The following is a 13,855-nucleotide window of genomic DNA, read 5'->3' as shown; positions in this document are numbered from 1 at the left end:
ACTTCACCAGTAACCCTTCCTCGCCATCCAAGCCGTATGAGAAGTTGTACAACACTTATCTGGGTTTTGGGGACACATAATCATATATCGGAACATCCTTAGATTCCAGACAATCTACTGCAACCCTGGTGCGCATAATCCTGACGCCCTCAACCTTTTCAAATGCGTCGTATCTTGAGAACAGTCAAGGTGGCTAAGCAGTTTAAACCTGCCACAGCTGAGCAATACCTGATCAACATTAAAGAGTCGATTACATTATTTCAGAGTCAATGAGGTTTAATTTGTAGAACAATCTTGCGTCACCCCTATGAAAAATACAATCAACACCCTGGTTTGCCAGTGCACAGGCACTACTTTGGATTTTTATGCAATGTATCAGAGTTCCAAGACCACTAAGAACACCAGGGTGCTGTGAACAGATGATCCACCGAGGAACTCGTCAACCTCATCTGTGATGACCTGAACGCCCCCCAATGAGCTGCTCTACTCTACCTCATCAACTAATGGAAGGTTGGAAAGTGTTAAAGAATCAATTCCACATTTGAACCTGTTTCCACTCCTCATTTGACCTTACAAGGTTCACCTTCCTGAGCTGCTAACGGTGTCTAAGAAAGACTTTTTGAGGCAGACAACAAGTTATTTTTGGTATCTCACTAAACTTGTGTTTTGCCTTCGTCACAGGCAGAGACATTGTACTGAAAATAGCAATATGGACTCTCCCGCTTGCTCTCCTCATGTTCTTGCATGGGAAATCTCAAAGATCAACCCATGCAAGTCTGAAATACTCAAGGCCAATGAACTCGAACAAGAGGGAACATAATTCCTATTCAAACCTCTGCACCATCAGGCGACTGTGTGGCATATTGATAACTCACACACTGAATACATTATTGTCATTCCTTTCCAACTTTATTCAAAGTCACGAATACTGACTGCCAAGTGTAGTCCAACTCATAGACTAACTTTGTTTCAAGAACTTTAAAGTAAAAGTTTTTTTGTCCTTCGACAAATTATTTTTGGGGGTGCTCACTTTAGTCAAAGTATCTTTCTGTGGATAAATAGCAAATAACAAAATACATTTTCATTTGGTTTTACACTAACCAGATGTGCGGAGTTACACTGAAGATGGGTCAGTCAGTGTAAGTTTAAGTCAATGGGAATGGCATTCTACAGGGTATAACCAACACCCAAGAGTTTCAAATAAGCAAATGCCATCACAAAGTTTACCAGGATTCATGTGCATATGCCTTGGTTCTGACTTACACGGATACAAGATATTTTTGGAATTTAAATATATTTAAAGGGATACAAGTATATACATTCTTATCTTGAGTCTGTTGGGATTTCATTTTTTTTTTTTGCTTTGAGTCGTGAAATCCAAATCATTTTCTCTCTCTCCAACTAATTTATTTCTGCTCAATGTTTTTCAGGTGTTACTCAAGCCTTCAGTTCACACAGAGCACACCAGCCAATCAGAGCAGTGCTGTGTCTCAAATCGCATACTAATCTTAGTATGCTAGAAGTTAGTATGCATCAGTTTAGTATGCATACTAACTAGTACGCAAATTCTCCGCAGATAGTATGTCTCAAATCAAACCCTGAAGCTACACACTAACCGGAAATCACATGACAGCTTCTTCTTCTACTTCTATTTAACGATGTTTCAAGCAGCTGTTTGAACGCTATCGCCGACACCTGCTGGCAGCACGTATTGCAACTTTGGAAAAAGAAATAAAGAAAAAATATGAGAATCTAAATAATCGCGAGATATTTAAGCTGGTATCAACAGCGAAGACGTGTTTATCCTCCTACTGCTGCTGAAAATACACATTTAAGTATATGCATATATATGCATTTATATATGACGTAACTTCCGTTTAAAACGTCACTAAAATGGCGGCTGTTTAGTATGGTTAGTGTCCATCGAACCATGCTAGTTTTGTGGGCGTGTTAGTATGCCAATTTAGTATGCATGGCGCACTAAATTTCGCATACTAAGAATTGAGACACACTAACGTACTAAAAATACTAACTTTTAGTACGCTAGTATGCGATTTGAGACACAGCTAAGCTGATCTGGAACAATGGTAGGAAATTCCATTGCCTGTTTGTTGAATTTGCTGTATTAAGTCAAACTTTTTCTTAAAACTTTTTGTTGAAGGAGTGTGATAAAGAACTCACTTAATAACATTGGTGTTTAACCACAATCACAACAGAACACCATTTGTTTTTGTGCTCAACACTGTTCTGTGTTTACATTCCTTATTTGTGCCAAGATGAATCAGTGATATTCCAACATCCTTTCTTCCTGACGGTATAAGTCTTACACAATATATATATATAAATTGTTTGGAGCCTCAACATGACAGCTGACTGCTAGATTCCTCTCGTCCAAGGTAGGTGTGTGTAAGAACCGTCAAGCATCATAGTATCACTGGCTTGACTCTTTTAATGGTGTCAACTAATCATATATATATATAAGAAATTGATCTTTTCTTTTAGCACGCATCAAACGTATGTACAAACATGTTGATTGTGATTGAGCACATACGATTGCAGTCATAGCATTCAGAAAGAATAATGAATAAAATGAATATGGTCTCGTGGAGAGAGTGTTTTTCAACATGAACAGAGTGATACATTCTGAAGATGACTGAGGCTGACAGTACTGGTGTTGCAATGGTACCTTTCTGGAGTGTGCGATAGAGCACTTGAGCTGCCTGTGTGTCCATGGGGTAAACACACGGTAGGATCATCAGCTCACAAGTTTATGTCATGTGATAAGGGGGACCAGGTGCTCAAAAAAAAGAGCCATAAGAAATGATCAGGCCGCTTCAAGGAGCCATCAGGCAACAAGGAATGATGACTGTGTGATACATTGAATTATCGCGTTTCTTTCATTACAAGCCATTAAAGCTAAAAAGTTGAAAAGTGAACTTCCTCTGTAGAAGAATTTCGTATTTCGAATTAGTGACTCGTGACCTTGACGCTCTTATCACCGAGGACTCATCGAAATTAAATATTAATTTACATTTTTTGGGGAAAAAAAATGCTGTATTAGAATAAAAATGGAAAAAAACAAAAAACAACGGCCTCATCTGTGGGTGTGAGGAAATAAATCAAGCTGCTGGTGACAAGGGTTTGTCCTTACTCGAGACAATACTTGAAGCGGGAGTGTCGATTATCCTCACACAGATCTGTGACCTGCTTCAAGACCTTGATAGAGAAGCAAGAATTTAGCCAAAAATCATCTGAACAGAGGAAACAAGCCACAGTCTGACACCTGAAGTGCTTCCTGTAAAACAATAAGTACTTGTTATTGATATGCTCCTAATGTTGGTCTCAAAGATTTCCACATAGTCAGTTTTCTAAACTGTTGTCGTTTGTCACTCCCTGATTCTTCAGCACGCTAACCATGTTGTATATCTGAGGAAACACTGATCTCCACACAACCAACAGCTTGATGCAGTTCACCCCAGTTTAATAACTTGGAAAATTGCTGCCCTTTTTAATGTTGTTTTAATGATTTTTCCACACACGCTAACACACCATAAACGTGAAGCAATGTCTTTCAACAGATAATTTTATAGATGTGTGAGGCCAGGGTAAATACTCCTTTTTAGTCCTCCAAATGTCCTCAGTCAAATGACTTACATAGAAATTACGATTTAATTTTACATATTACACACTGCATGGCCATAATCTCAAATTGAGTATGTTGCAGGCATTCTAGGAGGAAAGGCCCTTATTAAGATTATTTGGTTAAAAATATATACTAATTTGTGTACTATAAATACAATTATAATTTCAAGTTCAGTTTGTAAATGTAATGGTACCCACGTAGACACGCCTAAATCCAAACATTAATGTTTGCTTCCCTCTAGTGGCCGCTATAGTTGCAGCGCTATAAAGAAATGCAGTCCTAGAAACATGTGTTTTCATGCTTTTGCCTTGTTTTTTTTATCATTAATTATTTTAATGTAGTGAGTATAGTTAATATACTGTAAACAAGTACGGTATATGAAGTAAACCAGCAAGTACTTGTCATTCACTGGAACCTTGAGTTAATTTGTGTTTTTGGTTAATTATTTATTGAAGTAACAATGATGTTTGCCAGTTCATATTTTAAATAAACACTTGATTATTTTTATTCTGTACACACACCACCACACATTTCTATGTTGTGTTTACAACACTGGTAGTATACATTTCTGATTCTGACCAGTTATCCTTGGACGCAATCTTAATCCAGATAACTATTGGTTAACGTTCTACAACCAATGGCAGTTCCATATTATTATACATCTCTCTAGGACAAAACATTTAAGTGACTTCTATAGTTCTGCAGATAATACCCTGTGATGCAGGTGGACGTGCACTACAACTCCTCCATCTCCAGCGGCTTCATTTGAAGAAAAAACAACTCTCAATGTCCTTTCTCTTCGGTCAGCTCTGACCAATGCGATTTTATTGTAAATCTTAAATCTTAAATCATCAATCAAAAGTAAGGGAGCCTCGTGTCACTATAGATTGTAAATAAATGATCGTCACAGCTGAAGTCAGTCACGGATCTGTGGCTCCGCCTCCTCACCGGTCATTGGCTGCTTTGAATCTTACGTCACATCAGACTCCGCCCCTCTGATTAAAATAGTGTCACTCGACTCTCCTTCATAGACTCGCTGTCATCCGTACTTGACGCAGGTACTGACGTTGACGAAGAGCATGTCCTCCTCCACCGTTTGAAGGAGTTCCTGCTAATCTTTATGGCGGAATAAGATCTCAGTTTTACTGGACTTTTGAACACTTCTCGATGTTTGCTGTGAACCTCCTGTAGGCCTTTTGAAAGTTTCTTCTCAAGGTACGTCTCTGTTTCCGCTTGTGTCGAATGAACAACATGGCCGTCCGTAAAGCAGTGTTTGAGACGGAAAACTCTTCATGGAAAAAAACAACTATAGTCTTAAAAGAAAACTTTCGGGTGCTTCTCTCGATATGTCACTTGCACTGTACGCAGGTCGGCCAAAGAGAAACACGCCCACACAAACCCACCATTACTGACATGTCTGTTTTAGTCAAGTTCGGCTTTAAGCTTAGTTCAAATTAATCTACTGTGAAGTTCAGGTCCAAACCAAGAGACCAGTGAGTTCATCAGTGTTTATGTTTGCTTTTTAAAACATGTGTTTCCACTTTTCAATTGCATTGTATACTCATTTAAACTGCTCATTTGCTTTGATGTGATGTTTAGATATTCACATGATAACATTTTCTTGCATGTGCAGAAGTTGCTAATGGTTGGTATGGTGAACAACCAGGCTCCAGGGGTCCCCCGGTCCTGTGCAGGATGTGGGGGGAAGATTGCTGACCGCTTCCTGCTCTTTTCCATGGAGCGATACTGGCACACACGCTGCCTCAAGTGCTCATGCTGCCAGGCCCAGCTGGGAGACCTTGGTACCACCTGCTACAGCAAAGGAGGCATGATTCTGTGTCGCAGTGACTACATCAGGTCAGGAAGGATGAGGGTCAGGCGGATGATGATGGTGGACCCCGGTCTATTTTTCCAAACCAGTATGAACAATCTGTGTCATTTCCTGTTGACAGGCTATTTGGGCACAGTGGAGCATGCAGTGCCTGCAGCGAGTCCATCCCTGCCAATGAGATGGTGATGAGGGTGCAGGGATGTGTTTATCACCTCAAGGTAAACGGGACATTAAAAAATAAACTTGGACTAAAATACATTAAGGATATGAAGTGGTGTGCACTAGCTTGTTACAAGGTATAATCACTGAACTTATCACGTCAGTATTTGGTACTTTTTTTAAAGCAAGCAAATTTGCAATATTATTTAAAATCACTCTTAAAATATGAATAGAGTTTGTTGATTCTGCTGAACCAAACGAAATATTTTGAGTTAATGTGTGATAAACACTTATTGCTCTTTAAATAGTTATTATGTTTGAATTATCATTTTAAAATTCTTGCAGACAAAAACAAATGATGCACTAAAATATAAAAGCTTTTAATAATGTGTTTACATTTTAGCTTGGCCTTCTTAATAAATTAAGTTTTAATTTATATTTCTGTGATGTTGTAGTGAATGTAAATGTAACTAATCTTATGCTGGTTGAAACGGATTGTCTCACTTTTAGTGTTTCAGTTGTGCAACGTGTCGAAATAGACTATTGTCTGGAGATCGATTCCACCTCATCAACGGAACCATATTCTGTGAAAACGATAGACCAGCTGCTGCCTTGCTCAACAGCCACTTGCCACAGCTTCAGAGCAACTCTTTGCTGACAGACCAGAAGGTACGTACTGTTGCCGTTTTTATTTGAGAATCCAAATAACTAAAAATACAAACCGTCAATTGAAGTAACATCTTAGAAAACATTTTTACTAGTTAAGATTCCACGATACCGTTTCTGTACCTTTTGCTATTAGATATTTGTTAAAGAACATGAATCTATGGAATATAGCTATCCCAAATCATCAGAAATAATGCAAAATACTCAACTTAAGGTAATGATATAAAAATAAATGGCTCTTTTTTCTCTTCAAAAGTAGCTACAACAATACTGCAGTGCAGCATACAGGCAGTTAAACATTTGAACTAAAACATGTTTATTTTTGATAACAATCTTTAAACAAATGAAACCTGTCATACATTCTTGTGGAGCTGCCAGCTTTCAGCGAGAGCCTGTCTTATCCTTAAAAAACAGAGCGAAAGTTATTTTTGACAGAGACCCATTTTTTTTTTTTTTTCATCATTTAAAGAGATCAATCCAATGGTATGTAAGGCTCGGCAAAGACAATAAAAATGCGGTTGCATTATATGACATGACCTTAACACGCTCATGTACAACTGGGGGCACAGTCTTTCTAATGAGAAATAGTGCTGGACCAGCTCTTACAATGGTTCCAAAAAGCCAATCAGATGACAAAATCCAATGTTTTGCAAAACTGAAAGCATCCAATGGATTTTAAGATTTTATTTTTTATTTTCGGGGTAGCTTTTCTTTTCTTTGGAACTCTTTCGCTGGTGTTCATTGTTTTGTCTTCGCACAGTTTTCCTTGTTCATTTCATACTCGGTCGAGTAAATGGTGAATCAAAATGGTTTTAAAGTGAGGTCTGCATTTTCATTCCCGAGAAATGTCTAGTTCACAGATTTTTCAATTGGCCTTTGTTTGTTTTTCTCCAGGAAGTATGGTGGGTTTTTGGTGATTTTTTTTTTTTTTGTTTTTTTTTGACTTGCATCAGCAGTTTTGCTTTGCGTGACGACACTATGTGAAAGGTCGGATCATGTGACTAAACCCAATGCTATCCGATCTTCGAAATGTAGTAGAATCAGCAGCCGATACTGATATTGACAATAAAGAATTAAGAATTGTTATTTTTTTAAGGGACAAAAACACAATTTCCAGCAAGAGCCATTAATTAAACCATTCCTAAAAACTTCATTTTTATCTTAACAGTTCTATATAAGGAAACCACATGCTGGTTTGAGGATGTGTCCAAGTGCAAATGTACTCTTTAAATTTGCACTAGCCATTCATATCTGCCCACCAAAGTGAGTATACCCCTGAAAGAAAATGTGCCAAGTTAGTACTTATCTCCTATAAATGTACAAACTCATTAGCGTTAGAAGGTCTCGGGTGTTGTAGGGCTGCAGGTGTTAAAAATGTGGTCTTCAAGAACATAAAACAATTTAACAAGGCACATCGTTGGTATCACATCAGAATGTCGTGTTTTGAATTGTATGTGCTGAACGTATTCTCTCAATTGACAAAATAAAGTTAATTAACACTATTTGCAGACGTTTAATCACTTTAAAGCCTGAAACAAACTTGCTTTGATAATCTGCGTGTATGCTCAAACACATCCCTGCCGCTCCACTTTTTGTGTTCATGCAACAGATATAATGGTTACACTAAAGTAAACTTGTTGGAACAGATTTTTAATCATTGCCTTAAAACACAATGTAACTTAGCAACTCCCTGACTAAAACACTGTAGCCTTCAACATTAACTTTTGGCCTCAGTAACATACGTTGTCTCATCAACAAACCTTTTCTCTTCTGTAACATTACATTTAAGTGCATGCGTCGTATTTTAGGACTTTAAACTAATTTAGCGTGTAACCTCAGGTTCTAGCCCCTAGAGATGGAAACAATTTGACGATCAATTTTATACAATTTAACGAGCCCTATTGTAAAATTACTTCTATTAATGGAAGAATTTGGTGAAGTCAAAGCAAAATGGCGCAAATTTGACATGATGAAGTGATGTTTGCAGATTCATCAATCACCTGACAGAAAACAGTTTTACGTTTTAGTCTCCTTTCTTGGCCGGATAATGATAAAACAAGCTCCCCATCAACCTCAATAGAGCAGAGATTAAAAATGACAACCAACTATTGAATAATTGCATCAGCCAAGCAGAACATGCTAGCTGCATCAGCAATCTTTTGTTGCTCATTGTAACCAAAGACGTTGTATTACTACTTTCAATTAGCTGGGTGACTCGTGCTGTTGTTGTGAAGTGAATATTTTTATTGGGGGTCAAAGCTGGAGCTATTTGTTGTCAAGGCAGAAGTTCAGAGGTAACCATGCACTTTTTTTGATGGCTGCATTTCCTGGTCACAAACGAGTGCTCTTTTATATTGATATTTGTCCCGGACCACAAGTCTCTTTGGTCTAAGCTACATGTTTAAAATCCTCAATGTGTGCCTGTTTGTCTAGATGTGTATGAGTGTGTTCCCTCTGCACTTCTGTGTGCGTGGCGCCATAATACATTTGTAATGGATAATCATCATTTCATTGAAGCAGTAGCTTTATTTGTTTTTGGTTTTCTTACAGGGTTTTTTGGCCAGCACAGTTATTTATAAGAAAATGTCTCTTTTATCCTGATCTTAACAGAATTCATGGCGGCTGGCCTGGAATACTCAGTCTGATTACTCATCTGTTTGTAAAAAACAAAACAAAAACTTTTTATCGCACTTCAATTATTTCAAAATGTAAGATTAATAAGTTATTATTTGTATCTATAGACAGCCATAGTAAATGTACAATTTGTTTGCCCTGTGACCTCAAGTGCCTTATGGACTTTGACAACTGGTCCATGGTTTCTTTTGCACTCTTTTCCTGTGTGCAGCTGTACAGGTACAAGTCCATCAGTTTTTGCCATATCTCATCACGACAGGCAAGCGTGGAAGTGTCTAAGTGAGTGAAGCAGTTGGTACGCGGCACTCTGGTGTATCCTGCAGAGAGCAACATTTCTCCCACACAGCTGCATGTTCCTGCTAAAAATACTTATACACATTTGTCATACTGCTACCTTTACTTGCAACAGCTGTCGTCCAAGTTGGCTTTAGATCATGGATTGTTCTCTGTCCAAAAACAAGAACCAGTTCCTCACAAACGGCCTGTTTGTTGCTGATATCTGGCTAGTGGAGAAGCAGAGGGGAGGGGCGTAGCAGCCCAGCACAAGCGGAATGAGTTGAGGAGAAGCCATAGCTGGAATCTCTTTATTAATAAAAAAACAAAATACATTTCACCAAAATTAAATTATCTCAAGTAACACAGTTCAATGAATGTTCAGCTCTTGTGTGAATGCATGGTCAAATCTCTCCAGTTGTTGCTGGAGAGATTTTGTGCTGAGAAATTCTTTTTATGAACTTGTATCTGACTATGAAAAGATGCTGAGAGCAAGAAAATGTGTCATGAAGACTTTTGTCTTTCCCACAGGTCTGTTGATCGATACCAGATTCCTCTGCTCGCCAAGAGGCTTCAAGGATGTCCTGCAGCGTCTCTTCATGGTTCCAGTACTACTTACTTTTTTGTATTTACTCTCAAAGACTTCTCACTTGTCAGACCTGCACCGACTCTATGGACTGATGGACATTTTGAGGAAAGACGGGACTTTCTCACGCTCTTGAACTCGTACATTTGACGCGCAGGATGAGCTCAGAATTTTCTTTTGGTGGATTTCCAAGTCGATGTGTGTTCCTATATTTCAAATGTATAATAAATTTAAAGTACATGAATATCAAAGCTTCCATTTTTCAGTGAAGCCAATACTCCTAAATGGCCAAAGTCAAAAGCCAAATGTTCCTGTGACGTGTTTTGCAAGGATGATCTGCAGTGGATAGTGGCATGGTGATGTGTTCTCATTGGTTGAAGACAAGGCAATACTAAGGGTGGTGCACTTACTTCTTGATGGAGAATTTAAACGTCAGCTCACTGCTTTATTGGTACCTGCATCAGTGATAAATGATCGCAATCCAACGGAAGCTTATTGCATTTTTTTGGGGTACTTTATTTTTTGTGTTTTCATAATCATTTTTTTCTTTTTCCATGCCAATTTATTTCTAAATTATCGAGATACTTGCAAGAACCTCCAACATGCAGACGCCTTCCTGTTTTCTCCTGAGCTTAAACAACAAATACTTAGCTTTCTGTTGGTCTATTTAGAAAAGTAGTAGGAAAAACCTAATTTGACATGAAAGAAAAAAATGTTACCCTAAAAAAAAAAAAAAAAAACATCCCTGAAAAACATTACTTTTCTTCTCCAAGTGAATGCTAATAGGTTTCTGTACATTCTTTGTTGTTACAAAACTATCAGTGTGGCTGTTTATAAACAAGTCTATTAGAGGGAAGACAATCTTTATTTTTGTTAACAGCCAATAAAAGGTAAAAGAAAAATAAATGACATTTATGGACAGTTGTGTTTGATAATACAAAATGGAGTAGCAAAAGTCTTGTTTTGTTTTTATCTCTGCTAATTGCTGGGAACTGTTATAACTTGAATGCATTTACTTTGTTGAATGACGTTCATACTGCTATTGAAAGTTCAAGGTTTCATTGATTGTCATGTATCCGGTCACAAAGCTAGCTGAGGTTATTTTAAGGCTCTTGGCAGCGTTGCACTTCTTTGATATTGAAGAGAGACCTACCTGGCCCTGTATGGTGAAAACATGCCTGAAGAGCTGAACGGCTTGTGCTCTGACCATTTACAGAAGCAATTAAATATGAGCCTTGGATGTGTTTCTCGAGACGCTACTCGCACATTCTGTGCATGACTAGTTCTAGTGTTCTAAAAGAGGGCCAATTAAAGAATGATCTTCCTACTTTGAATCATGTTCTAATCATAACGGGTTAAACTTTGAGCATGATGTCGGAGAACAAAAAACAATATGTGGGTGATGACGACGGCCTCGAGCACACATAGCATCTGCTTTACTTTCACACTGTCAGCCATCACATTCCCACCTTAATGTGCTTAGTTGTTTCAGATTTGTTCCACTTGTCACGGTGGGTGCTGAGTGCATAAATTATCTGTTTCACTTCTGATCACCGTGAGTCACACCTTCATTAACGTATGCAAATGAACACAATTATCTTTGTATAGTAATGGGGAGAATTGAAAATGTACACTGCAAGTTAAACTTCCCGTGCAAACTCATCATGCCTCATCTGCCTCCTCCTCATTAGCCACAGCATTGTCAGCTGCCAATTAGCAGGTCTTGTGAAAAGGCTGTTTGCCACGAGGTGTCGTCTTTTATCAGCGCGCGCACATGCAGGTGTGCTGCTCACCATGTCGTAGGAAAGTGTTTATTCTTGATAATTAATCACATTAACATATTCAGATGAGAATAATTGCTGGAGACTCTTCAACGCACACTGTGTGAAGATTTGAGATGATGACTGGAGATGAATGGTTTCTCACACACATATGATATAATCCCACATGGTGACAGTTACACAGATGCAAATAGAAAAATATACACTTATTGATCAGGCATTGAAAATATTAAGAGGGGTTTGGTGTGGACCAAAGGTACTTGTTCTGACAAAGGGGGCATCAGGTAGGTGAGGAGCCACTATCTTGTTGAGAGTCCTGGGTGGAATGTTTCACCATCACAACCAAACCACATGTACTTTCTGTGGCAGTTGACGATGCATCTTTGACTCTGTACTGAAGGTAAAACTTCATAAAGTTTCCCCATGTCGGCGAACGAGAGGTTACTAGAGCAAAGCCTGTTGGAGGTGGAGACTTCCGGGATTAATGACGTTGATGACGAACCTGCATGCTTAACCAATCACAGCAGAGTGGGCAATTTTCTGATGTAAATGTTTAAATAAACAGAGTTTTGTCCAAACAGACACATACTGATGAGTACAATAGAGGTCCAATATCTCTTTAAGACACATTCAAATTAACACATTATTTGCCCTTTAAGATCTATGCTTTGTAGACAACCTTCACTTTGTCCAAGCTCTTGAGGACATCACAGGGCTTTTCAAGCATCTTCAGGATCTCCAGTTCTGCTTTACCACCCAAGATCGTACGACTGCCTGTCAACATTTAGATAAAGGCTTAATGGAGGCATCAAATCCCCATTGGCCTTCACCGTTGCTAGCTAATTATTGGCCCCTCTTTTGCCAAATGCCATTAAACTTGGAGATACATCAGATAAAAACAGTCATTGCCTATGGCTGGAGATCTACAATCGAATAAGATAGATTTGGGGTCATGTAAAGTATTGTTTTTGCATGGGACCAAAGCTAGTCTGTAGGAAGCTAAAGTCTCCGGGGCTAGGAAGAAGATTCGTTATGCACTCAAGCACAAGATCTCAAAGAGAAAAAAAACAATTTGTAAAATGACAAATCATAAACCTGTCAATCTTCACAAATGGAATATCCACCCCTATGTGCTGGCTGACAGCATTCAGTATGTAGTGAATATACCAGCCCCCGTGTTTAACCATGAACCATGCAAACAGTTGTGTGCACTAACCAGTCAAATAACAGATATCTCTCTATATATGGAATATCACCTCAGCTCTCCTCCTGAGCTGCAGACCTGTGTCTTCTGCTTGCAGATCCAATACGTCTGGGGCTAGAAATGTCTGTCAGCAATTTATTATAGGATCAGTATATTAATAATATCTCAAAATAATATATTGGACCTTTAAACCTTCTATGACCATCCGGCCAGTCTTGCTTGAGGCCCATTACAAATATTTTTTTCTCTCGGTTAAAATATCAGCAGCATGTTTATTTTGTACCGCAAACATGAAGTGATCTTCTTTGTTGAACAAGTAGGAATCGACAAACGTTCCCAGCTCTACTTAAATCCTGTAGATGTGTCTAAAAGCAAAGGCACAGATTAAGTATCTTGTCTGTATTGGACGTGTAAGCACTAGTGCAAATCACTCTGATGATTAACTACAGTTTAAACATAATCAACAGAGCTGTTACCTGACCAGTGTCAACCGACAAAGCACGAACTATGGACAAGGACATTAATATAAATATTATTTTGGCAATGTTAGAATACTCTATTTGCAGTTGGGTCCATTGGAGCCATTAATCCTGGGTACACAGAGTCCCCATCACAACTGGCAAACTAGCCCTTTGTTCAGCCTTTATTATTCATCCTACTTCTCATGGTGCTTCTTCCTGAGGTTGCTAGCATTCATTTATTTTTATTTTCAACATTATTTGTTTTGGCGATGGTACATGCAGGGGTTGGCGTCCCACGAGAGCCCCTGGGTTCCTCCATCTTACTTGGTTTTCTGGCCTGACATTGACTTTGCAAGATGTCACCAAGTGACATCTTCCTGATGAAATCCTATGAGCAAGTATGTATGAAGAGTCAGCCGCATATTCGATTTATTTGATAATTGTTGAACGTAATAAGAGATGATTCACGTTCATCTGTGAATGAACACTTTGTTGTTGTGAGTTAAAATACATGTAAATAAGGGTTTTCTCTAAGGTAGTTCTTATTTTTGTGTGTTCATTCGTTTTTGTCATTTCAACATTTCTTAAACCACAATTTAAACGATCAAAGTCAACAA

At 38.5% G+C, this 13,855-nt stretch overlaps 1 protein-coding gene across 1 annotated transcript; it reads left to right on the top strand.

The window, feature by feature from the left end:
* Positions 1-4,691: 4,691 nt before the first annotated feature.
* On the top strand, positions 4,692-10,043 carry lmo4lb (LIM domain only 4-like b). Its single transcript, XM_087798219.1, has 5 exons — positions 4,692-4,858; positions 5,277-5,500; positions 5,596-5,692; positions 6,144-6,302; positions 9,738-10,043. Exons 2-5 carry the CDS (start codon positions 5,286-5,288, stop codon positions 9,744-9,746), a joined length of 480 nt encoding a protein of 159 aa, XP_087654345.1. The 5' UTR covers positions 4,692-4,858; positions 5,277-5,285; the 3' UTR covers positions 9,747-10,043.
* The last annotated feature ends 3,812 nt before the right edge of the window (positions 10,044-13,855 follow it).

The sequence above is a fragment of the Callionymus lyra genome, chromosome 1 (assembly GCF_982586985.1).
Source record: "Callionymus lyra chromosome 1, fCalLyr1.hap1.1, whole genome shotgun sequence".
Lineage (NCBI taxonomy): Eukaryota > Metazoa > Chordata > Actinopteri > Syngnathiformes > Callionymidae > Callionymus > Callionymus lyra.
This window is presented reverse-complemented; position numbering and strand designations above follow the sequence as displayed.

Excerpts from the sequence above, each read along its gene's own strand:
- lmo4lb (XM_087798219.1), top strand. The coding sequence starts at position 5,286 with ATGGTTGGTATGGTGAACAACCAGGCTCCAGGGGTCCCCCGGTCCTGT. Across the intron at positions 5,501-5,595 it reads TGTCGCAGTGACTACATCAG|GCTATTTGGGCACAGTGGAG; the intron begins GTCAGGAAGGAT and ends TCCTGTTGACAG. Across the intron at positions 5,693-6,143 it reads GATGTGTTTATCACCTCAAG|TGTTTCAGTTGTGCAACGTG; the intron begins GTAAACGGGACA and ends TCTCACTTTTAG.